At 42.1% G+C, this 25994-nt stretch overlaps 1 protein-coding gene across 6 annotated transcripts in view; it reads left to right on the top strand.

The window, feature by feature from the left end:
- HELZ (helicase with zinc finger) overlaps window positions 1-11919 on the top strand; it is a 157209-nt gene extending 145290 nt beyond the window's left edge. For all 6 annotated transcript variants that reach the window (XM_028087428.1, XM_028087429.1, XM_028087425.1 and 3 more), the window contains 2 exons: window positions 4423-4675; window positions 10557-11919. In XM_028087428.1, the coding sequence (XP_027943229.1) occupies window positions 4423-4675; window positions 10557-10891 (588 nt within the window). In that variant the 3' untranslated portion in view covers window positions 10892-11919. The remainder of the gene's footprint in view (window positions 1-4422; window positions 4676-10556) is intronic.
- Window positions 11920-25994: the final 14075 nt, after the last annotated feature.

Raw genomic sequence — 25994 nt, 5'->3', positions numbered from 1 at the left:
ATTATTGTTGCAAACTGTAGTTTATCCGTCACATTTTGCCTAGCTTGCTAATAATACTGATTGTTTTTAATCTAACAAGGATACTTCTCTCCTCCCTCCTTTCTAGTTTCTTTCTTTCTGGGTTGCTTTGTACCTCTCCATGAAACTATGGCACCTTTGCTTTAAACATAAGATGATAACCTTATGAAGAGCTAAATTGAAGTAAATTAGTAGAGCCCAAGAGTGCTTTGTAGTCACAAATTTCTTCCTCAAATCTTGAGAAAATTAAATAGAAAATATGGTATTTAACTTTGAGCATTTTAATTTTTTTTTTTGTTAAATATTTATTGACTGTCAAAGAAACTGAGTTTGTAGTTTAAGAACCTTCCCAAGAAGAAATCTTCAGGCCTGGATAGCTCACTACTGAATTCCTTCAAACATGTTAAAAAAGAAATGCCACCAATTTACACAATCTCTTCCAGAGAATGGAAGAGAAGGGAACACTTTTCAGCTTACTGTATATGGTCAACATTACTTTGATACCAAAACTAGACAAAGTACAAAAAAGGGAAACTACAGACTGATATTTGTGAACATTAATGCAAATATACTCAACAAAACTTTAGCAAATTGAATTCAGCAATATATAAAAGAGAATAATACACTATGACCATGCCAGGTCATATTCCTGCTCTGGGCCATGTGGCATGTGGCACCTACTTAACATGCACACCAGTGTGGAGACCACAGAATGCAAAGCTGGTTTGGTATTTGAAAATAAATCAGTGTAATCCTCCATACTGCCTAAAGTGAAAAATCACAAGATTATATTGGGAGATATTACCCCCCCCCAAAAAAAAACCCCACAAAGCCACATACATTTGATATAATACAATATCTGTGATGTATAAAAGCTCTTAGCAAACTAGAAATAGAAATTCCTCAACCTGTTAAAGAGCACCTATAAAAATCCCACAGCTACCATCATATTTAATGGTAGAGACTGAATGCTTTCTCTCTAAGACTTAGGAACAAGGTAAAATGTCCACTCTAAACACTCCTATTTAACATTGTACTGGAAATCTTAGCCAAAGCAGTACGGCAAGAAAAAGAAATAGAAGACATGGGGATTGGAAAGGAAGACATAAAACTCTCCCTATTCAAAGATGACATGATTATCAATGTAGGAAAGCCCAAGGAATCTATCCAGAAAACAAACCAACAAAAATCCTATGACCTAATAGGACTATAGCAAGGTTTCAGGATTTAAAATCAACATACACAAATCAATCTCATTTCTATATACTAGCAATGTGTAATTGGAAACCAAAATGTACAAGTCGATACCATTTAAAATAGCTCAGAGAAAAATGAAATACTTAGGTATAAATCTAACAAAAACTGTATAGATCTGATGCTGAAAACTATAGAACTGCTAAAATGTAGTTTATTTGGTATATGAACCTTTTTTTTTTTTTTTTTTAGTTGTCATCAAGATTTCTCTGCCTTTACTCAAATTCCTTTGAGGACAGATTCCAAAGTAGCAAATCATATTTTCATGCATTACCTTCATCTATGTTGTATGAAATAGATGTACCAGTAGACTTTTTAAAAACAATTTCAAGTTTTGGTTCCTTTTCTGACATAAAGGATCAGTCATATTTATGATGTGATTTGAAATTGAATTTCATATTTCATCTGCACATTCATCTTTGTTAAAAGCAGCTTAGGAACTATTATAATAAATATGTTACACAGTACTTCCATAGTTCCTGCTATGCATGTCAACTGTGTGATTTTTTTTTTTTTGGATTTCAGTTGAATGATACAAATGATACACATTTTCTAAAAAGCTTAATTGAATGTTGTCTCCTTTCATATCAGCTTTCTGTCGCTTTCTGATTTTTAGTTTTCCTCATTTAAGCTTTGTGGTTTATATATCTATTCATTGTAAAAAGGTATTTGTTTATACTACCAGCATACGTATGCATAGTATTTAATGAAAAAAGACTTATAAAGCTAATGCCTGAAGTTTATGAGTATATTTAGTGTTCTGTATCACCAGGGGATTTGATTATCATAACCTGTTCTTTCTGAGGCCTTAACAGATGTTAGTTTTGTATTTTCATATTCACATGTAAAGATTTTAGAATGTGATTCCCTGCAGATTGTGACTGGGTTTATTACTAAACACTGAGGGCATGGTAATAAAAAGAAACACTTCATTTTGATTCTCGGAGCTGATGATCTTCATAATAAACCTTGATAAAAAAGACACACTGCACAAGCTATTGTCATTAGTCATTCAGGGATTGCCTAGCCCTAGAGAGCATGAAGCAGTTTAGGAGGGTTGGTTATTCTACCGAACACCATAATTTAATGACCTAGACAAAGAAATTTCAAATGTGCTGATTAAATTCATAGTTGACAGTTATATTCTAGAAAACCAGAATCAAATTCAGAATGATCTTGATCAGTGAAAACATTCTTTTAAAGCAGAGCAAAATTAAAGGTGAATTTCGATATTATGCTTAGAGACAGAAGAGCAATAAAAATATATGAAAAAAAGAACTAGCCAGATGGAAGTATTATCTCTTGCCTTCCTCATCCAGTAACTAAAAGTTTGGAAATGAAGAAATGACCTAGACACTCATCATTTAATAGCGAGAAAATTGCTTTCTTCCTATCCTTTCCTGCCTTTCTGAACAAGGGCAGGCAGTCTAGGCCCATTCCCTCCCCTGCTTTATATCCTAGTGGTTCATCTGGGATGACTTTACCCTCACAGTGCTTATATCCACAATTTCTTCTGTTCAGTTGGCTTGAGAATATCGGTTTGTGTTGTTTTATATTCCCAACAAACATCCTGCTATTAGTGTGCTAATTCATCTCTCTCTGTCTCTTCTTTGTAATCTAATCTCCAGTTCCGGATTTCCAATTATTGCTAACAGCAATGGCAAGAGAAAGATTCCTCAGAATCTTAATGATCACAAAGTGAATAGTAAATCTATTATTGGGGAAGAGGGAGGGGTGCAATAAAAAGTCAGTCTCATTCCATCATTTAAGATATACTGGGAATCTTATCTTTATATGTTGTAATAAAACACTTGAATGACAGCAAACCCTTCCTATGTGCCAGGAACAGTTCTTAATGCTGTACATGCTGAACTCATTTAATTCTTACCACAGTCCTGAGAGGTACGTCCTGTGGGTCATGAAGCTGCGTTTACAGACAAAGCTCCCAAGAGGTTAGGTCAGTTGCCCAGGTGATAGTCTGGCTCTAGACTGAGACTGCACACCTAACTGCTACTCATACTGCCTCGCCACCAAAATGGAGGCTGAGTATCGGTCACAGCAGTCAGGCAGGAAGAAATCCGAGAGTATGTGAGGAATGGTAAAAAATCTTGAAATGGCTGGCCGATGGCTCTTGTTGAGAGGGTTAAAGGGATCTGGGGTGTGCAGTTTAGGGAGGAAAAAATACAAGGAGTAAGTTAGTTGGGTTTCAAATGTATAAAGGATGTGTTTTTGAGAGAGAGAGAGAGAGTGAGCGGGCACAAGAGCGTAAGTGGGGGAGAGGGAAAGATTCTCTCCCCCCTATGTGGGGCTTGATCTCACAACCCTGAGATCATGACCTGAGCTGAAACCAAGAGTCGGATGCTTAACTAACTGAACTACCCAGGCACCCTAAAGGATTTTTTTTTTAAGATTGTATTTATTTACTTGAGAGAGTGCACACATATGAGCAGGAGGGAGGGGCAGAGGGAGAGGGAGAAGCAGGGAGCCCGATGTAGGACTCGATCCCAGGATCCTGAGATCATGACCTGAGCTGAAGGCAGATGCTTAACTGGCTGAGCCACCCAGGTGCCCTAAAGGATTTTTTTTTTTTTTTTTGAAGAAAATAATGTTCCGTGTCAGTTGAAGACTATGTGAAAGGACGCACGGGCAAAGAGCACTTCATGTTGGGCCAGAGGAGTCATGTCTTGCCATCAAGTCTAAGGAATAATAAATCGGGAGGCTGTGAAGATTTGGCACAAGGGAGAAGTCTAGAATGGGTTACTGTTCAAGGTGGCTGTGGTTCAGTTGACTGTGACTGTAATTTCCCCCATTTAATTTTGAGCAGATATGTTTCTTCATTCTCAGTCTAATGTTCCCTAAGATGGCAATAGAGTTTTAGAACCAAAGACAGGTAGTTCAGCTCCATATCTTACAGACAAGAAAACAGAATCAGAAATGAGACGTGTGTTGTCATAGGACTGCCTGCTAAGGGCCAGAACGGTGTCCAGAGCTCAGGCTGCTTTTCAGGGCCGGGTGGTGGGGAGGGGTCATGGACCCAGAGGAGAGTATTTTGGAGAATTGCTGTTTAATACAGTAAGATTGCTGTGTACCAAAGGGTGTGAGGGGGTGTAAGTTTCATTGATTTATGAAATGTCCTTTTTCTTTGTGTAGTATGAACCCAGAGGACCTGGTCGGCCCTTGTACCAAAGAAGAATCTCATCTAGCTCAGTCCAGCCTTGTTCTGAAGAAGTAAGCACTCCTCAAGACAGTCTTGCTCAGTGTAAAGAGCTCCAGGACCATAATCACCAATCTTCTTTCAACTTTTCGTCCCCGGAGTCCTGGGTAAACACCACCTCATCTACCCCCTATCAGAACATTCCGTGTAATGGATCCAGCAGGACAGCTCAGCCCAGAGAGCTAATAGGTAAGACACAGTTGGTGGGTTGTTAACACTGCAGTTCTCACTACTCAGCTCCAGGGTATTGGAGTTTTTCTTCTCCTCCCCCAGCCCATTTACGTTATTGTCTTGGAATAACATTTAATGCTCATAGCTCATAGGTGTGTCTTAGGCATTCAGTGTTAATTAGGACTATATTGAGTCCATATTTATGGTCTGGAAGGGAAGATCTATCTCTGGGGGCTTGTCACTTTGATCAGTTTGACCTGTGAATGAATGAAAGAAGTAATGGAATTTAAGGTGTATTTCTAAATAGAATCACCTTTGCTTGGGAGAAGTTTGTTTTCTGGCTTTTTATTATTTTATTTTATTTTATTATTTTTTTTAAAAGATTTAATTCATTTATTTATTTGAGAGAGTGAGAATAAGAGACGGAGAGAGAGCACATGAGAGGGGGGAGGGTCAGAGAGAGAAGCAGACTCCCCGCTGAGCAGGGAGCCTGCTGTGGGACTTGATCCCGGGACTCCAGGATCATGACCTGAGCCGAAGGCAGTCGCTCAACCAACTGAGCCACCCAGGCGCCCCTGGCTTTTTATTATTTTTATTTTATTCATTCATTCATTCATTCATTCAGGATTAGGGGTGGGAGGAATTGGTTGGGTCAGTTTTCAAGGTTTTATTGTCAGTAAAGTCGTTTGCTACACAATAGAGTTTGGCCAGGAGAGAAACTAAGAAAGTCCAACATTTTGAGATAGAAATCTTGTGTTTATTCCTTGTATTCTAATGGACTGAGAAATCCAAAGCTAAAGAGAGGAAAAAAAAAAAGCATAGGAAGGCATTGGAATGGCCCTATACTGTGTTGTTCAGTGGAAGTTTAAAGTCTTTAGCCTTGAACTTTTATCTTTCCTCTCTTTCCTCTTTTTTTTTATATTAAATGTAAGGAAACAAATGATACTATTTGAGTTCTCCAACCTGTAGCCTTCTCTTTGTAGGCCGTAGACATTGATCTTTGTGAACAAGCCTGTGATCTTTGTTGGATGAATTTCTGCCCTGGTGGCATCAACCTTTGTATTTGAATTTAATTTTGTTCATCTTTAGAATGTGAATGTATTGTTTCTGTTACTGACCCATTTTTGAGTATATGCCATATAAGCATATTTTTAGAACAATAGACATAGTAGGACAAAAGCATTAGAAAGATTTTGGTTTTGTTTCTTGGCGAGAGACATTGTCATTTTAATTTACCTACAATGTATAAGCTGCTGTATTTTTCCTGGGGTTGCTTTGTCACTTTAAAGGTCTGACATATATACACTCATATTATCATACCTGACTTTCTTGAGAAACATCTCAATTACAAATCAGTGATAAGGATTTGTTAATTTTTAGTTGTTTTATTATCATTTATTTTTTTATTATAATTTTTTATTTTTAAATTTATTTTTACTTTAAAAATTTTTTAATTTAGATTCATTTAGTTAATATATACTGTATTATTAGTTTCAGGGGTGGAATTCAGTGATTCATCAGTTGCATAGAACACCCAGTGCTCATTCCATCAAGTGCCCTCCTTAATGCCCATCACCCAGGTACCCCATCCCTGCACCCACCTCCCCTCTAGCAATCCTCAGTTTATTTCCTAGAGTTAAGAGTCTCTTATGGTTTGCCTCCCTCTCTGTTTTTCTCTTATTTTATTTTTCCTTCCCTTCCGCTATGTTCATCTGTTTTGTTTCTTAAATTCCACATATGAGTGAGATCATATGATATTTGTCTTTCTCTGACTGACTTATTTCACTTAGCATAATACACTCTAGTTCTATCCATGTCGTTGCAAACAGCAAGATTTCATTCTTTTTGATGGCTGAGTAATTATAATTTATTTTAAAAACAACATCCTTTCTCTCTCTCTTTTTTTTCCCCCACCTTAAATTTTAGGATAACTTTTGGCCCAAATCAGTAAAAACCTGACTTGAACTGATAAGGTAGAAAGTTTCTAAATAACTGTCCAAAGCACATGTCATTTTATGGTATCCTTTCCACAAACATACAGTTGTTATTTTGTCATTACTAGCAGACAAATTGTAGTATTCATTAGTTGAAAGTAACAGTTAAATGTTAAAAAAATGAACTCAAGACCACGAGTATCCTGAAGCACAACTTCCTGTCCATCAGTATTTATTTATTTATTTATCCATTTTTAGAGAAATGCAGCCATTGCCAGTGGTGAATCAGAAGCAAAATAGTCACCACGTGGAAAACTTCTTTCTGAAGTTTGAGACTTCTTGAGTTAAAGAAAACTGCTTATATCGTATTGGTTTGGAATTTAAAAGTGGTCAATGTGTCTGATGTCATATTTTCTCCACAATTGAAAGCCTGAGAGCAGAGAATTGTGTCTTTGACCTTTTTGAACTTTGGACTTCCTGTTTTGTCACTGATCACACTTCAGGCTCTTGGTGAATGTCTGCTGACTAAGAAGATAATGCAGATAGGTCCTGTGCGCTTGAGGGGGTGGGTGGGCAGTCTTGTCACACTGCTCAGCCTTTACACCTGGTGATGCCCACCGGGGGACGATGGGTACTTTATCAGACATTCTCTAGTAATGTACGGATGAAAATTTAAGATTAGGTAGAGATATGCACTTTGAAAAATATCATTGGGTATCAGATTAGTAATAGTTTTAAAGGATAGTTTCTCTTATCTAGAGAATATGTGGTAAGTCACATTGATAGAGATCTTCAGTTTGTGGTTCAGTAAGAATGTAGGCATTAGGTTAAACTGCCTCTGGAGTTATTTTGTAAGTATTGATTATTTAGTTGAAAATAGTTTAAACTCTAATTATATTGTCATGAAAACGAGAGCATGGTTAAATAATAAATCTTAGCAAAGTAAATAAGAACAGTAGGTTTTTTGAACCACCAATAAAATATTTATGTTATATTAGGTAGTACAGGCCACTGTTAACATATTGAAATGTTTGGCATGTTCGTTTTTTATGTTTCAAGTTTTTACTTAAATTCTAGTTAATTAACATACAGTGTAATACTCGTTTCAGGAGTAGAATTCAGTGATTCATCATGAAATATTGTTAAACTAATGCTCTTAAAAGTAATTGTTTCACAAAATCAGTGACATCTAGCTGGACAAGGGAAAAATATTCCAAAAATGTGGTTTAAACTAAAATTTTTTTTAAGATGTTATTTATTTGAGAGAGGGGGTGGAGGGCGAGAGAGAGCATGAGCGGTGGAGGGACAGGGAGAAGTTGACTCCAGTGCTGATCAGGGAACCTGTTGTGGGGCTCGATCCCAGGATCCTGAGATCATGACTTGGGCCGAAGGCAGATGCTTAACTGACGGAGCCACCCAGGTGTCCCTAAAGTAATTAATTTTGAACAATTTTATGAATTAAAAAAAAAAGATTTATTTATTTTGAGAGAGAGAGAGAGAGAGAGAGCATGCGCACGCGCACAAGCTCATGAGGAGCGTGAGGGGCAGAGGGAAAGGGGGAGAGAGAATCTCAAGCAGACTCGAGCTGAGCACAGAGCCCAATGTGGGGCTTGAGCCACTCACGCGCCCCTGAACAATTTTATGAATTTGTAAAGTTTTAAAATAGTACTATGAAAATACCATACTAAATCAATGAAATGCTAAGACTAAAAAATGAAGTATTTTCACTTTAATGTCCCAATACACAAATAGATAATAAACATAGGGAAAAAATCATAAACACCAGTAATCAAAGACATGCAAATTAGAGCTACAACAAGCTATTTATTTACAAAATAGACTAAGGCTAAAAAAATAACACCAGTCTTGTGATTGGGTAGGGAAATGAGCAAGCAGTGTTGGCGGAGTGTATATAGGCAGTATCTGTCTGCAGGGAAGTTTGGCTGTAGTTATCGAAAGCTTTAATTGTGTGTATACCTTAGGACTCAGGCATTATACTTTTAGGGTTTATCATAAGGTGGTAGTAGTGAATATTTGTCTGTAATAACTATTTGTCTCTAATAACATTTATCACAGTATTTAAGGTGAAAAATTGACTATAATCCAAATTTCTAAAAATGAGAGGTTAAATAACTTACGAAGTATCGGTGGTATATGATGTCTTTAGGAAGAAGCACACCAACAAGTTGAGGCTTATCTGTGGTATATGGGAATGTGGATGACTTATTTTCCTCTTTGGCCTTTTCTTTTTCTTTTCCTTTTTTTTGGTTTTTATTTGTTTGTTTATTTATTTGACAGAGAGAGAAAGGGAACACAAGCAGGGGGAGTGGGAGAGGAAGAAGCAGGCTTCCCACTGAGTAGGGTTCCCGATGCGGGGCTCAGTCCCAGGACCCTGGGATTATGATCTGAGCCCAAGGCAGAGGCTTAACGACTAAGCCGCCCAGGCGCCCCCTCTTTGGCTTTTTCTGTAATTTCCAAATTATCCTCAATGAATATGTATTATGATTATAATCCAATATAATATTAGTGAAGGGGAGTAGAATTTGCCACCCTCAAATAGGCTTTTTTGGCATAAAGATTATTTTAGGCTGATTATTTTTAAGAAACTATAGACACAGAAGCTCTGAAAACTGGGTGAGAGTTACCCTTTTGTAAGAGAGATTTACATTTACAAGGGAAATCTCTATTTTTAAGAGTATCTCCCTCTCTGTGCCAGGAAGAGAAGGATGATTCTAAATTTCTGGAAACTATCCATGGAGAAGACAACAGTTTACCCTTAAGTTAACTTAACCCTGCATAACGACCTTACCCTTGTTCACTGTGCTTTTCCTGGTAACCTTGCATAACTGCCCTCTACCCCCAACATCTTCTTTTGCCTTTAGCTGGAGATGTTATTTTAGTTGCTGGCTTGGACCATTTCGGTGTGTCACTCAGGTTTCCTGGATCTCCCTCATGTATACAGAAAGTGTGCATGTTTATTAAACTTCTGCTGTTTTTCTCTTGTTAATCTGTCTTACTATGGGGGGGGGGTGTCTCAGCCAAGAACCTACAAGAGTAGAGGGAAAATTATTTTTCCTCCCCCCACTTTAGTTAAACATTGAAAAGATTGAAAAAAAAAACAGTGTTTGAAAACAAGTCATGGTTTAGTGGACAATAAAATTGGGAAAAGTGAAGTTGAATCTTAAAGGATGTTAAGAGTCAGGCAAATTACATTACAGGAAATGTGAAGAAAAATTCATAGCCGTTTTTCTTCCACCGTATTCTGTGTTTACTTATGTATTACAAGAAAAGGAAGCATTTTTAAGAAATGGAATCCAATGTTACTATTACTTAGGTTAATCATAAGATCTGTTTGACCAGAAGTCTGCGTATACAGCTCCTTTCTATTTAAAAAAGAACATGTATGTTCCCACTTTCAAAGTTGAGCAGTTATATAATAAATACCACAGCGTACACATATAAAATTAGTTTTTTGAAACAAACCGTCGTCTTTGACCTTTAGTTTTATACGTTAGCTATTCCAGTTTACATAGTTAATTCTTTTGTAAGTGTTATTAATGAGATTGAGACGTTTGATAAGATGTGTTGTGATTTCTTTCTTTTTTTTTTTTTTAAGATTTTATTTATTTGACAGAGAGAGGGATGGTGAGAGCAGGAACCCAAGCAGGGGGAGTGGGAGAGGGAGAAGCAGGCTCTGTGCTGAGCAGGGAGCCCGATGTGGGGCTTGATCCCAGGACCCTGGGATCATGACCTGAGCCGAAGGCAGATGCTCAACGACTGAGCCACCCAGGCGCCCCTCGATGTGTTGTGATTTCAACATTCTGTGGCAGAAGTGGTCTGTCCTCGTGGGCTATACTATCACTGAGTTCCTGGAGATGGGAACCAGTTGTGAGACCCTGAGCTGACCAGATGGACACATGTTGCTGGGCGTGCCCTTAAATCGTATTACTGTTCTCTGCTTTTAGTTCCACCCAAGACCGTCAAAGCCCCTGAGGATCAGCTGAAGTCTGAGAACCTCGAGGTGTCCAGTTCCTTCAACTATAATGTGCTGCAGCATCTCGGCCAGTTCCCCCCTCTCATGCCCAACAAGCAGATCGTGGAGTCGGCCAACAGCAGTAGCCAGCAGGGCTCTGGGGGCAGCAAGCCCACCATGTCCTATGCCAGCGCTTTACGGGCCCCTCCCAAGCCCAGGCCCCAGCCTGAGCAGGCCAAGAAGAGTAGCGACCCCCTGTCTCTATTCCAGGAACTTAGCCTGGGGAGCTCATCAGGCAGCAATGGCTTTTACTCCTATTTTAAATAATCACTTTTTTTTTCCCTCAAGGGAGAATGTTTTAATTTCTGTTTGTTTCAGTAGAGTTAAGATAGTTGGACTTCATCTATAGATGCACAGTTCCCTTTGTTTTAATATTAAATACGTTCTCACTTAATTGCTTTGCTGCTAGACTTGCAACTAATTTTTTAAAAGTATATTCCATTATTTTGCATTTTTGACGTGAGTCTTTTGACAGCTTTTATGTAGAATAAAAAATATTTTTAAATTTGTGTATTGTTACATATGTTTGCATCAAGCTAGCAGCTAAGAGGTTAATTGTGCAACTATAAAAAAAAAGAGAAAAAAAAACTTTGTCTAAAATGTATTTAAAAAGAAAAAAAATTGTAAGTAGCATTTACATTTATTCAATAATATTACCATATGCTGGGTTTCTGTACCAGAAATGGCCAGTTGATGTACAAATGTATGTTATTTTTGCTTAAATTCATTTAAAATTTTTTAAAATAAAGGGGCAGCATCTTCTAAATACTTTAAGTTTTATCAGCTTTTTTTTTGTGACAAGATGCTGCATTCTAAAACTTTTATAGTTTTAGACTATGTATGATGTGCTGTTGTAATCTCCATCCACTGTAGGATAGAGTTAAAGGCATTCTTTGCAGGTGTATTTTGTATGCCACTGTTTTTTGTAACATGAAAAAACATTGGCATATTTAGTTAATTTTTTGGACAAGCTATACTTCAAGCTTGTTTTTAACGTTAATTTGATAGTGTGTGTGTTTTTTTTTAAACAAATCATGAAGCTGAAAAATTTTTAGGATTGTTGGTGCTTAGTAGACTTGATAACTATTTTAAAAATGCGTGAATTTAGTAAAATCCTTTTTTTCTCACTATGCATGTGTAAATGTTTGTAATCTGGCTTTCCCTTACCCCCTCCAGTGGTATAAAGAATTGTGCCGCTTTAAGGTTTGTTTTTTTTTTTTTTTCCCTCCAGTAAAAATTTTGGTACCTTATTTGATGTTTACATTAAAATGTGACATTATATATGGCAATTCAAATATTTTGCTCTTTTGTTTGAGGAACATCATTAAAAAGAAATATGTTTGTCCAAGATGTATCAAAATTCATCAAAATCTGGGGCAAAAAACTACCCTTGTTTTTCATGTCTTTTGATTTATATAAAAATAACCCCACTGAACTTGTATAAAAATATAAAATTTAAATAGCTATCTTAATATTCTACAGTCTAAAAATTGTTTTGAATGAACTTTGGTAAAATCCAAAGGAAAACATTTACCCTCTTAAAACTTGTAGTCTTGTAACACATTTGAAACAATGCATGTCCTTATTGTTTTCCTGATTTGGTAGTACTACTTTTATACTTCAGAGATATCTTGAAACTACAATATAACTTTTTTTTTTTTTAATAAGATAAGGTTGGAAAACATTGCTAATGAACCAATGGATCCTGATGATCCATTCAAAAATAGTTTTTTGGAGGACTACTTTTGAATAGGCCATCCTATATTCACAGTACATTTTTTAAATGGGGTTGAAAAGTAGCAGGAGTAAAGAAAACTCCTTACATCTCTTCTGTGACTGGAGTTTAGTTGCTGTCGGCTAGCTGCAACCCCCCCGTCATCCTCAGACAATTTAGTTCAAGGTTAGCGAGCCTGTGGGACAAAGAAAGAGTGCCTCTATTCTTCCGTTCTTTCTGCTCAGAGTGGGTGCCCGTCATTTGCCTGTGGCTTTCTGTTAGGGGCCGTGAGTCTCCGTGTGAGGCAGCAGATGGAGACCTGTCGACTGCAGACGTGGTAATGGTTAGTATAAATCACAGGTGGAAAACAGAGCCGGCAAGTTCCAGCACCACGTTTTCTCTGTATGATGTCAGACCGCCACATTTAACTAGGTCAGATTTTGCTCAACATAACTTCAGTCACAAGGAAAGAAAATTTTTTGCCACATAGCTATGTATTTCCGACTCTATGACGGAACTCAAGACAGAGCCCACATGAAAATTAGATCTCTCTGATGTGAGGATGTCTGTGAAAAATAGTCTTTTCAGCTGTGATGATTCCCCTCCCCCACAGCACACATGTTCAAGAGCTTTTGAGACTAGGTAGACAGAACTGGCTTGTCAGGGCTTTCAGCTAATCCCTTGTCGTGGAGTGATTGCCTGATTTTCTGTTTTCCATACTTGAATCTTTAAAAAATCAGTTTGAAATTATTTGTATTTATATTTAAAGAGGTCAAGTGTACACCCCACCACTTTGTATGTATATACCGATGCTGGAAGCTTTGGATAAGGAAGCTGCTAAGTCGTTGTGACAGCCCTGTTCTAAGCAGTTATTTCCAAAAAAACCTAGAAATGATAGCTACCTATCAGTCCCCTGCTCTGCTGTGTCTGAGTGTCCCTCATTCCCTTACTGTTCCTGCAGCCGGTCAGGAATTCAGATATTGTCTTCATCCACTACCTTTTTAGATTCTGCTTCGAATGTGTGTTCTGACACACTCTTCCTCAGCAGTACTCAGTGCCATCTTTCCAACCATAAATAATGGTTCTGAGCAAGTCTTACTGCAGGAATCACTTAAGTTTCTCTTGAAATGAGGCCTGGCTTTTGAGGACCGTTCATGCTGTCTGGGTATTACTTGGGTAGTATCAGCAAATACCCACAAAGCAGACTTAGAAAACAACTTACGTCCTGGGTTCAACCTTAAAGTTGAGACTGCTTTTTGTTTTTTTGTTTTTTTAAAGGAACTTTGATGTTAGCTCTTGGATAATACCAAGTATTACCAGCTTCCTTTTCTTCCAGAACAGATTTCTTTTACATGAAGTTAATTGTTCACACGATGTCTTTCTACTTCTTTGTTCTTTGTATCACTCTGAGGTTTTTCCTTTTTCTTGCCAGAACTATTTTTTTTAATTCATCTCACTTTTTAATTTCAGTGCTACTTGAGATTTTCTTTTTTTATCTTAAAGAAATTCTTTTGGGTGATAGCATTTGTAGAGTATCTATGCTAAAGGTTTTTCTCCTGATCTAAAAATGAATTTTTGTTAAGATTTGAAGAACCTCATTCAGTGTAACATGGATATTTTCTGGTGTGTTTTCAAAAGGGGTTTTGGCTGCCATTTTGGCACACACTTTACCAAATTGTTATAGCAGAGCTTTGTTTTTGATTAATCAGTAGTTAATTATTGACTATTTAAACTAACATGACCTTAATTTTCCTTTCCTCAGACAGATAGGCTTTCTATCCAGGTCATTTTGTATATATGAAATAACAAACTGCTTTGTGTGGTTTTTTTCATGAGAGAGTCTAGAATAAGTTCAGGTTCAGTGTAAACATCAATTGGTCTTTTCAGTTCAAAGAATTGCAGAATAAGTAAAAGAAGCAGATTTCCCACTGAATAAGCATTACCTAATTAAACATAGCAATCTCCAAGACCTATTTGCGAAAATAGTTTCCTTGTTTATGGAGGCACTGAAATTGCTGAGAAAGCTAACTGAATTTCCTCACTTTGAGATGATTAATATATAATATTATCTTGCTCTAGTGTAGTTACCTGACATGTTTAATATTTTTCATGTATATACATGTCAAGAGCAAAACTATAAACATAGAAGAATGTATCTCTAGCTACCTTGGCTAGAGAGAGCCCCCCTTGCCTAAGAACCAGGGGCCTGAAAAAACAATTTCAAGCTAAATTTTAGATTTCAGCTATTGTTAGGAAAATCAGATTTGCTGAAATAGTCATTTAAAAAGAGACACCTGATAGATAACATTGTTTCATATCAAAGTTGTCTCTAAAAAGGGAATCCCAGAAAAAGTATAAAAATACAAGATTAAAACTTTAAATATATTGAAAGATACAGATTGCTGCCTTAAAATGTAATTTAGGCTACCATCCTTTTTTTTTTCCCTTAGCTCCACAAAGGTAATAATTTGTCCTTTATGATTTACCAGACATTATTTCTTGCAAGCCACCCCCGGAACATACAAAAATCCTTGATTTCTACCACCACCCTATGTGTCTTCCTAAATCTCGGAAGTAAATGTGTTAATCTGATTTTGCTTTCCCCTCTTTGTCATCTGATCCACAAACTACCCAGCAATTAGAAATAATGGATAATGTTCTATGATTTCTTGTTCAAAATCTCATGTAGCAATGTCTGTCATATTATAAAGATATCATCATGAAAGAGTAAGTGGCATGCTAGTCTTCACACTTCTCATTATATTAGGTGTCTCACATTTCCCTTCTACTTGAAGTTGGGTATTTATTGGCTGAGATTTTACTGTAAAGCTGCTAAATTCACACTTACTACTTTCATACATCTGTTTAATTAGCAATTGCAAGACCATTGTTAAAAGGAGTGACTCTTACGTTTAACATTCTTATAAGACATTCAGAAAATGTATTGTTACTACTTTAAACTAGAGTATCAAACATTAAAAATAAGACATTTTTAATGTAACATTTGAAATTTTTGAAATGATGGAAAATATCTACTTTGGAATAAACTTTAAGGAAACAGTCACAGGAGTTTCTAAATTTTTTTGAAGGGAGAAAAATCTAGACTTAGTAATGTGAGCTGCAGTTAAATCCTAAACCCAGTTAATACAGTTGTCTAAAGCTTCTAAAACTGGAGCGTGAAGGAAACCCAGAGACATTCATACACGTATAGTTTTAGTAATCAGCATTAGACCAGATTTTATTTGCAATTTGTTCCACAGAGATTTTATTTTGATACAAATATTAAGCATAAAGCATAGTAAGTTTTATATAATTCTATGAGTTCATTTAACAATATTATGGAACTTTCATTATGTTCTTGGGGTGTCTTTTTAGCTATTTCTACACCTCATATAGGAGGCCTCTTCTGCATTTTATTTTGCATCCTAGCATGTGACTGCCTGCCTTAGAACTATGTCTAGGAGGGGAAATCAATATTACTTTTAAAAAACACTTGGTTTTTTTCAAATGAATTCTTTCATTAATAACTTCTTTTGATGTTTGAGAAGTAAAGGGGAAGGGAGGGGTAGCAAATTACATAGCTTCAACACAGAAGTCACCCAGTAGTATCTGTTCAAAGATCTGCCCTATTTTAAGATTTTAGAGGTTTGAGCAGGGTAGGCAAACTTTAGCCAGCATCGGAATTACCTGGTGGTCTTGTTGAAACGCAGATCGCTGGACCCCGCCCTAGAGTTTCTGATCCCAGGCTGCAGCTTGATCCTTTGCATTTGCAACAAGCTCTCAGGTGATGCTGATGCTGCTGGCTCAGGAGCCACACTTTGAGAACTGCTGGTCTAGAGAAAGTCCGAAGGTCTTTCCAACCATGCATTTCTTTACTCAGTGTAAACAACTTACCCCGTGAGAAATTTTAATAGTTACGATGCCATGAGTGGAACATTCGTGGAGAAAGATCTCTGGAGTGACGAGAGCCTCGGATTGGCTGCCGCCATCCCCCATTAAGGTCTGTGCTACTCTCCCACGTTAAGGTGCAGGAGCTCACTCATTTCTAGGGTGAGATTGGTTTTGTGTACACTGCAACCTGGGCTTTGTTCTGGAAGCTGTGCATTTGGTGTGCTTAGAGTTGGTCTCGGTCCCTACACGTGGAGATGAAAATTGTGAGAGGGAGCCATCGGACTGTCACGAGAATGCACTTCGCATTTATCGTGGCACTAAGTACAGGAGGCCTGGTCCTAAGATGGCAGTGACATGGAGCTTTGAAAACAATAGGTAATCCTCAAATAATGTGTTTGTAGTTTTTGCGGCTTTTTGCGGGGTGGGGTGGGGGGGAGGTGGGTGGTGGGATTGAAGGCAAAGGATTTGCTTTTCAAATGATGTGTTTCTCAGGTTAACAAAGTTACGTTGGCTTCTCTGCCATGCCAGCAAGTGTTAGGGGAGCCTGAAGTGTTGTTTATGGCAGAAAATTGATCATTGTCTCTAATTCCTTTCCTACTTAAATCTGTATATGTTTGCAGAAACAGTCTAGAGGAATCCACCACCTAGACAGCATGAGTTACTCATAAACCATAGGTGCACATGTATGAGCAAGGTATTTTTGAGAAAGAAACTGAGAAAGTCTTTGGATATTTTAAAATTTATATATTACTGTCATTGTTGGTAATGTTCCCCCAGACTGCAGCTTGAGGGGTATTGGGCTCTGCCTCTGGTTTTTAGTTTGGCTTTGAATTTACTGAGATATTAGAAGGAGAAAAAAATATTTTGAAGGCAATAGATTCTAGAATGACTTAGGTGTAGAAGTACCCATGATAAGCATCAGAGAATGCACAGCTTTGGATTTCTTCAGACACAGCACTTCCTCCTTGAAAGGCTTGATTACCCTTCCTCGGAGATTGTTTCCATGTTCGGCACAGGTTCCTTTGTCCATTTCCAACCCACAGGGAGCTTTGGTTGATTTACATTTGGCTTTGCACGATGCCTTGTATACAAAGACCTCTCTCTGTCTTTCAGTAGCTCACAGGTTGCAGTCCCAACGTGTGGGTTCCACCTGAGAATGTTTCCCAGTCCTCCCCTCCCATCCAGAGGAAGGGTCTTGGATTTCTAGAGATCCAGACCATGCCTGCTTCCTGTCAATCCATGTATACACTGTACTGTATCCACTTTTTCTGTGCCCGTCGTCTGACCTGATTCTTTGGAACCCATGAAGGTACTGGTTATATGTGGTAGCTGTATCCTAGGTAAATATGGTGATGAAAATACCTCTCCTCTCAATTATAAAGGTAATGGGTTTTGCATTTTGGAATGGGTCCTGTTATTAGTGACAGGTTTTTGTGTGTGTGTGTGTGTGTGTGTGTGTGTGTGTATGTGTTTAATTGCTTCAAAAATACAGTTCTTATCTAAACTTGTTCAGCTAACTTCATACAATCAGTTACTTAGCAAATCCGTACGGGGTCTTACTTTGGCAAGTCTTCCAAAGGGAGGCTTTTATAAAACTGAGATGATCTGTCTCCACCTCTTCAGGCCCAGTTGTGTAGCCATCTAATAATGTTAATTTCTGGCAAAATTATAATGATTATTTTTTTCTTCACAGTGAATGATACCTCATCTGAGAGGTTCTAATACCTAAAGAGTTTATCCTTCAAAGTAAAAATGACTTTGTACCATAAAATACCCCCAAAGCCACTCTCCAGGGTCTTTATTTTCTTCCTTTTTTTTGGTCATTTTTTTTTTTTTTTAACCAGGTTTTGGAATTACTTTAGCCGCTTTGGTTCCTTCGAACAACTTTTCCATTTTTGCGGGGGGGTGCGGGGTCTACACTTCTTACATTGTGATCATTGTCTCAGTGAAGTTCTTTTGTCTTAAAAGATTCATGGTAACACAAAATGTATTTTACTGCTACAACTAAAATGTATTTATAATAAAATGCCTTTTTAATAATTTGGAGATTGGTTTATTATGCGTGAACCACAATTCTCTGCTTCCTTTTACTTTTATGATGCAAGATCTGACAGAAGTTAAGGCACAGCACCTTGACTTTATTCACAATACTAGCTGTGAAACTAAGTGTTCATTTGTAAAATTCTGACTAGTTTTCTCGAAATTTGTGACTTGACTTAAATCTCTGAACCTCAGCGGTAGCAAAGGCCTTTCTTTATGGGGGCTTAAGGTGTGACCTGCAAGTGGGCAGCGAGAAAATGTACCCTTCTCAGAAGTCGCCATTCAGCGCAGATCTAAGGAATTGGGAAAAGTCACCAAAGTCGCCTGTTAATGCTGGGTTTGTGCAGCCCAGAGTTAATTTCAGAACACATAAACCTAGTCTATGTCAATATACTATATGGGTGTACGAATAATACACGACACAGTGGTGTGACACGCGTTAATTCATCTATCCCCTGAACCCCAAAATGCTGGCTGTGCAGAAAATCACCCCGAGTCAGGGTCTTCTTTTTGCTGGGGCAGTAATTCTTTGCATCTGTCATGATGCGATTTTGAGAAGCATTAGCAGGTCACAGAATGCTTTGTGTGCCCTGGCCATTTTATTTTTTTATTTTTTATTTTTTTATTTTTTTTTAAAGATTTTATTTATTTATTTGAAAGAGAGAGAACGAGAGATAGAGAGCATGAGAGGGAAGAGGGTCAGAGGGAGAAGCAGACTCCCCGCTGAGCAGGGAGCCCGATGTGGGATTCGATCCCGGGACTCCAGGATCATGACCTGAGCCGAAGGCAGTCGCTTAGCCAACTGAGCCACCCAGGCATCCCCCATTTTATTTTTAATATCCTATTAGCGTGGCACCATAAATCTAACTTGAATACACTGTCTTAGAAGTTTGTTAACGTCAGTGGTAAGGACCCTCAGCCTCTCCTAAGGACATTTTATAATCCTTACTCATTGCAGCGAATCAGTTTTTAAGCTAGGTGTCTTGCTTTCTTTGAGTTGAACTGATACGATATGACACAAATCATCTCGGGAATTTTGGAAAGAGGAACTCTTTCAAACTGGATTTGGAGGGCTCCCTGAGCTCCCGTCTGCTCTAGATGGAGTAAGCTGGTCCTCATCTTTAGTGGGAAAATGCAAATAAGATTCTCAGGTTTTAATCCCTGTGTCACTTTGGTGTTCTTAGGAGCATTTTTCTGAGAATGATATTAGTGTAAAAGTTAGTGGGAAAATGCAATTTCATCAAAACTGCAAGGTGGGAGCTTTGCGTATGGAGCAGAGGTCAAGCACAAAGAAGGAGAGGAAGTTGGCTTAGTGGAGGCTTGGTGCTGGAAGGGAGACTTGTTTGCACCTAACTTGGTTGGACTGCGGTATCCAAACACCCGCGTGGGCGGTTTTAAGCAGCTGAAGTTCTCTCAGTCTGAAATGGACTTTGCTGCTCGCCTCACACAGCCTTGTCCAAACGAACCACCCCCCTGGTGGATGGAAGTCCTTTTCTTCAGGTTTGAAGAACCCCGTTGCCCCAGTTCCTCCTGCCAATTGCAGCCAGTTACTTTGCTGAAACAGATCTGTTCATGCCACTCTCTTTCTGGTGGTTTCCCATCACAACCTGAATTTCTTCACTGGACTTTGGAGGCACCCCCCCTCCCCACCCCATCCTCCAAGTTTTGTTCCCAAGCACCGTATACAGCAGACTAAATCAGACCACTTGCCACCCCCCACCCCCCGCCATGAGCCCTCGACTTCCTGCATGCCTTCAGCACTCTTGCCTCCAGCCCAGGTCTCCTCTGGGAAGCTCTGCTTGTTGTTCAAGACTGTGTAAACTCCAGCAGTTGGATTTAGCCCCTTTTTCTCTCTGCATGCAGCTGAGCCTTCTACCTCTGCTATCACAGGGTGTGTTTTACAGGTAGGGGGTTATGAGTTTGTGGGTGCCAGAGATCGTGTCCTATGCCTTTTACACAGCAGGCCCTCGAATGCTCGCGGAACTGGCCGGCTCACAGGCTTGGATTAGAGAAGAACTTCAAGGCACTCTCCCTTCCCTGCTGACGTCCTTTGCCAATTCAGCACGGCCAGGTGACAGCTGGGCCCGGAGTGATGGCCTGGGGTGCAGGAGGAGTGAGCTGTCCCCACCCACTCCACACAGCTCCCCGAGCAGTGACAAAGCATTAGCATTCGCCGGTATTTTGTGTCTTACCAGGTATGACTGTTGGAACCCTTAGTTTGACAGCTTCCCCATGGTTCTGTCCATTTGGACGGCTGCTGCCTGCTTTAGCTTGCCCCAGTCTGTAGGCATATACCTACCATGCAGAGTTTGGGGAAAGTGATGAAATGCCCTTTTGTCTGAAGCCAGCTCTGGTTGATTGTAAATCCACAGAGGGAGGTAGTTAAATTGAACAGAAGCTGCAGCTTGCAAAATCCGTGGTATTATCCCACTCTTAGCTCATTAAAACTGGTGCCCTGCAAATTGATGTGAGCCACTGTTTCGGGAAACTGTGCTGCTAATCCCGGAGAAGAACGTGGCTCTGCTGAGGTGCTCAGAGGAGCCAGGAGAGGACTCCGGAAGGTGGGCATGGCTGGCGGGCTCTGGGCTCCCCTGCAAAGGAAGCCGGAGGAGGAGGAGGAGGTGTGATGCCGTTCGCTCGCTAATTGAACAGAAATGTGAATCTGAGGCATCTGATGACGAGCCCTCTGGATATGAGCGGAGTGCCTGGCAGTTCGGAGACCTTGCAAGGGGAACTCGGAAATGTTCTAATTAGTCTTTCGGATTTTGTCCCCTTTATGTACAGAAGACACAGGGGAGCCGCGAGGGAAGGGGCTGAAGTCAGGGAGTGGGTGGCTTTGGGCCTGTTCTTCCAACCCACCTGCTGGTCAGGGCTTTCATCCGTTTGGAATCTAGACGTGTCCGTGTTTTTACAAAGCTGAACAGGAGTGGGGGCCCTCGGCGGAGGCTCTTCTAAGGGCAAGTTTTGAGGATTCAATCCTTTTAGCTTCCTGACCAGGCTGAGAGCCGGTTACGTAACCTGAGACAAAAGTAACGAGGAACCGTTGGAAGGTGGGTAAGCCCACAGGCTCTCGCTGATGAATCAAACCTCCTCCCCAGGGTGACCCTGGAGGCCTCTGAGGACCCACATCATTCCTACTGGGTTCGCTTCTGCTAACAGGGTGGACGGAAGAGGAGACTATTTTGGAAAAAAAAAAATGTGTGATCCAGCGTAATGGAAGTAGTTTTCAGCCTTTCAGCAAAGCGCTTCTGGAAACGTGCGTGTTCTCCCAGGCCGTCCGCTGGTGCGCTCTTGGCCCGCAGCCCCGGCCCGGCCGCCTGGGTCTCCTTAGGCCCCCTCAGGCCGAGCGCGGGGACAGGCCGCTCTGGCTGCCGACGCCCAAGGCCAGGGAGCCCCAGGTCTTTCAAGCCCCTCTCTTACCTCGGGAGGCCTTCTGACTGCACCCCCTGATTCCTCCCTGCCCATCCTCCCCGGCCGCCTTCCGGCCCCTGCCCGTTAGCCAGCGGGGCGCTGTGCGGAGGGCTTGGAGGGAGGACTGCTGTGGGGAAGCTTCTCGCTGCTGGGCTCACCCTGAAGAAAATAGGGCCCTGCCCTTCCGAGAGTCTCTAACCCGGCAAGGCCTGCAGACACGACGAATTGCTCAGAATGGGGTAAGTGGTGGGGCCGTGAGCGAGCACAGCGTCAAGGGCACAGAAGGAGGGAAGCCTGAACTTTTGCATGAGGGGCCGGAGAGCGCGTCACGTCGAGCTGGCCCGTGGAGTAAGTAGGGCCGCAGCGGGGTCAGGAAGGGGGCAGGCGCCATGCCCCTCTGTGCTGCCAACACCCGCCCAGACCCCGTGGCTCTTGGGTCGTAACTCCTGCACCCCAGAACCAGCCGCGCCTGAAGGGCAGGGCCGTCACCGAGCCCTCGGCAGGTCCTGCTCTAACACCGGGCCCCGCACGCCGTGTAGTAGATACTCGGTGGCGTAGATGGAGTAATGGTTCCCCCAAAGACGTCCACCTCCGAATCCTCACGACCTGGGACCCCATGCCCACCTCCTAATCCCTGGGACCTGTGACTTTTTGTGGAAAAAAGAGACCTTGCCAATGTGATTTAAGTTAAGGATCTTGAGATAGGGAGATTACCTTGGATTATCTGGACGGGCCCAGGGCAACCCCAAAGGTCCTAAGAAGAGGCAGGCAGGGGGGCCAAAGTCGGAGAAGCAGATGTGATGGCCGAAGCAGGGGTCGGAATGACGCGCCAGCCGGGGAAGGTGGGTGGCCTCTAGGGGCTGGACGTTCCCCCCCGCCGCCCCCCTCCCGGAGCCGCCGGAAGGAGCCATCCCTGCCCGCACCTGGATTCTAGCCTTGCAAGAAGCCTTTCAGACTTCTGCCCCCCAGAGCTGGAAGAGAATAAATTTGTGTTATTTTTAGCCACTGAGTTCGTGTGATTTGTTACAGCATCAAAAGGAGATAAATACACTCAGTCAGCACATAATTCGTTTAAGCGAAGGACATCCTCTGTGTGAGAGACGGAGACGGGCTTGATGGGTCTGGAAAACTCTCTCTTGGTGGCCGGTGGGACACTGGGTGGCAGCGGCAGGGGAGCAAGACGAGGGTGCGGATTTGGGAGCGGTCTCGGGAGGAGCATGTGTGACACGTGGCTTGGGGAGCAAGCCGGGAGTCAGGCAGAGAAACCCAGCCGCGCTCGGCTTGGCCCAATGGGTAGGGAAGGCACCATCAAACAGAAGCAACAAAGGACGAAGGGTAGGTTCGGGCAAGAGGTGAGCGGTCGGGTCTGGACGTATGTGTCTGGGGCGCTCTGGAGCATCTGGGGTGCAGGTGGGGACGTGGGGTGCAGGCTGGGATGGGCTCCCAGGGAGCGGAGGGCCTGGGAAAGAGTGACATTTCTCAGCAACTACGATGTGGGACGAGGAGGCTGAAGATGGGAGACTTGGAGACCCCCAAGCGTAAGGGGCAGGTGCAAAAAGCAGGAGCCCTGTAAAGAGAAAGGACAAAGAGGAAATCCGGGGAATGTTTGGAAGGAACAGAGGCCCGAAGTACAAAATGCTACTGAAAGTTCTACTAGAATGTGGTTGGTAATGGTGAGGCCGTCGGTGGCCCCCAGGGGAGCGGGTCTGGTGGCAGAGGGGGTGGAAGACAGACTGTATGGCTGTGGAAAGGGGTGCAAAGTCAGTCTGCGGCGGCGAAGAATTATTCCGGGACACGTGTGAGCTGATAGGACGCGGAAGGTCGGGTGGTGATCCCAGAAGGAGGGATGCTTACTGTCCTAACGCTTTCTGGCTGTCTCTTTCCCGGCAGACCTCTCTCATCTGTGCCTCTGTTTGCCTTCATTGTACCACTTCCTTCCTCAAAATCCTTCCCTTGGCCATCCATAAGATAAGCAATGTAAACGTAATTTTAATTTTTTTTTTTAAAGTAAACTCTACACTCAACATGGGTCTCGAACTCACGACCCTGAGATTAAGAGTCACGTGCTCTACTGACTGAGCCAGCCAGGCGCCCCCAAGGTAAACTTTATTTTGAGGAGAGCTTGCTTTCTTCCTTGAACTTGTACCAGTTATGAATGCAGGATTTGCCTCACTGAGTGTAGCTAGAAGGAATCTTAAAGATCATCTAATGGGAAGGTTCCCAAACGTTTTATTTATTTATTTATTTATTTATTTAATTTTTAAGAAAAGATTTTATCTATTTGAGAGAGAGCACGGGTGAGGGGAGGGGCAGAAGGAGAGGGCGAAGCAGACTCCCCACTGAGCAGGGAGCCCGACCTGGGGCTCGATCCCAGGATCCCCGGGATCATGACCCCAGCTGAAGGCAGATGCCCAACCGACTGAGCCACCCAGGCGCCCCTCAAATGTATTTCACAGTGATTTTTAAAATGTGTAAATCATGATTCCCGAGGCATGGGACCATTTAGTCTATCTCCATGTCTAAGAGGACCCAGAGGACAGTAGAACTGGGGGGACCGAGCGATGAGCTAGTATCCCATGGGTGCTGGTCCACCAGTTTGCCGGTGACGAAACTGAGAAAGTTCACAGCTGACCTAGTCTAGAACTCTCCATCACGCCCCGGGCCTGGCACATGGTGGGGCCTCAAGGATGAAGGTAATTGAGGGTATACCTTCGCATGGGAAACCGTATCGGGGCCCTCATCGATTCAAATGGAATACTCTGTGGACAGGCAACCCCATGTGTTCTTTACCCGACTCACAAACCTGCGTTGCTTTCCTCGGAGCAATTTATTGTCCTTCTGCCTTCTTGAAGGCACCTCCTGGGGGCACGGGCCCCCCCACGCGCCAGTGGACGGGCCAGTCAGCCTCTGCGCTCCGGGGGCTTTCAGCCCATGTGCGAAGCAGGCCTTGAATGGGGAAATGGAAGAGTGAAGTGTGTCAACAGAGCCTTTGCCATGGAGGCCATGGGGAGGCCCCTTGGGTGCAGGGATGGATCTGGGTCTTCCTGGTCTTGAGGGAGCCTCTACCTCTCCGAGGAAGGTGAGAAAGAGGAGAAGCTTCTTTCAGCCAGACTTCCGCGCCCTCCCGCAGCGGTAAATGTCACTTCTGTGAACCCCACACAACGGTGGCACTGGGGAGTTCCTGGAGCCCGTTTCTCGGCCAAGAGTCTGCTGCCCGGATCTGGGGAGCCGGCGTGCGAGCCTCTCGGCTTCTGTCATTGCCATCGCCTCTTGTGACAACTGCCGGCTGTCCCCCTCGTCTCACCCTTGGCCTCCTTTGTCATGGTGTCCCGTGGCCACTCCCTGAGGCAGGGCTGGCCTCCGTGGCTGTGTCTCGTTTCCCCCTTGAGAGGATCACATGTCGCCACCTCCCTGCCTCCTGGACCTTTCTAGGTAGACCACATCCTTGTGTTCATTAGCCTCATTAGGACTTGGTGGCCCCCAGGCCCTGGGAAATGCCACGTGTGTCTGCTGCGACCATATCATCCTGGCGGAGTGGGCTGGGGAGGACGTCCGCAGTGTAAAGCAGTGACTTGGGAATTGATATCTGAGCTCCCTAAACTCAGAGCCCAGGACGCTCCGGTAGTGGTTGCAAATCCCCCCTCCTCCATCTTCGTGGGGTTACCAGGACCACTTTATGGGCGAAGAGAGAGGCAAGCCTAAACCCAAATCGACAATTTCCAAGAGGTCAGGTCTTTCATGTTCCAGCCGAAGGAAGAGAGCATCGCCCCTGGTAATGGCAATGAGCTCAGTTAACTTTCTTTACCGTGCAGGAGCCACGCCTCGTGGGGGGATGGATTTATAGCCTCGGTGGCTGCAAACGAGGGACACCATGAAATGTGGGCGAGAGGGGGCCGTGGGCAGCTCCCTCCCAACCTGCACAGCACCAGGTAATAGCTGTGTTCCACATCACGGGGTCCTTAGTCCCTGTCTCTCCTTCAGGTCTTTTCTGAAAGTGGGCAGGGTATGAATTAGAAATGAATTTGTAAATAAAATATTTGATCCAAATGGGACAGGCCACACTGGCAGGGGAAATATTGCTGTAGAATGTGATGAAAATCCATCTTTATTGGGGCAGCCAGGAAAAATCGAGATACACGCAGATCCTTGAAAGTTTCAGTCTCAAGGAGGGATTAGTGAGAACCCAACCGCTTGGTCAGGACCTTGTATGTGTTAGCCAAAGAGAGGGTGAGTGAGATGTCTCTTTTCACCCCGCCCCCTCCCCGCCCCAGTTACTAGACAGAGGTCGGGTGAGGACTGACTGGTAAAGGGCCC

Source organism: Eumetopias jubatus, unplaced genomic scaffold (assembly GCF_037043125.1).
Source record: "Eumetopias jubatus isolate StellerSeaLion01/CBP00866 unplaced genomic scaffold, mEumJub1_p1.0 scaffold_10, whole genome shotgun sequence".
Lineage (NCBI taxonomy): Eukaryota > Metazoa > Chordata > Mammalia > Carnivora > Otariidae > Eumetopias > Eumetopias jubatus.
The sequence above is the reverse complement of the archived record's forward strand: the minus strand, read 5'-3'. Positions and strand labels throughout refer to the sequence as shown.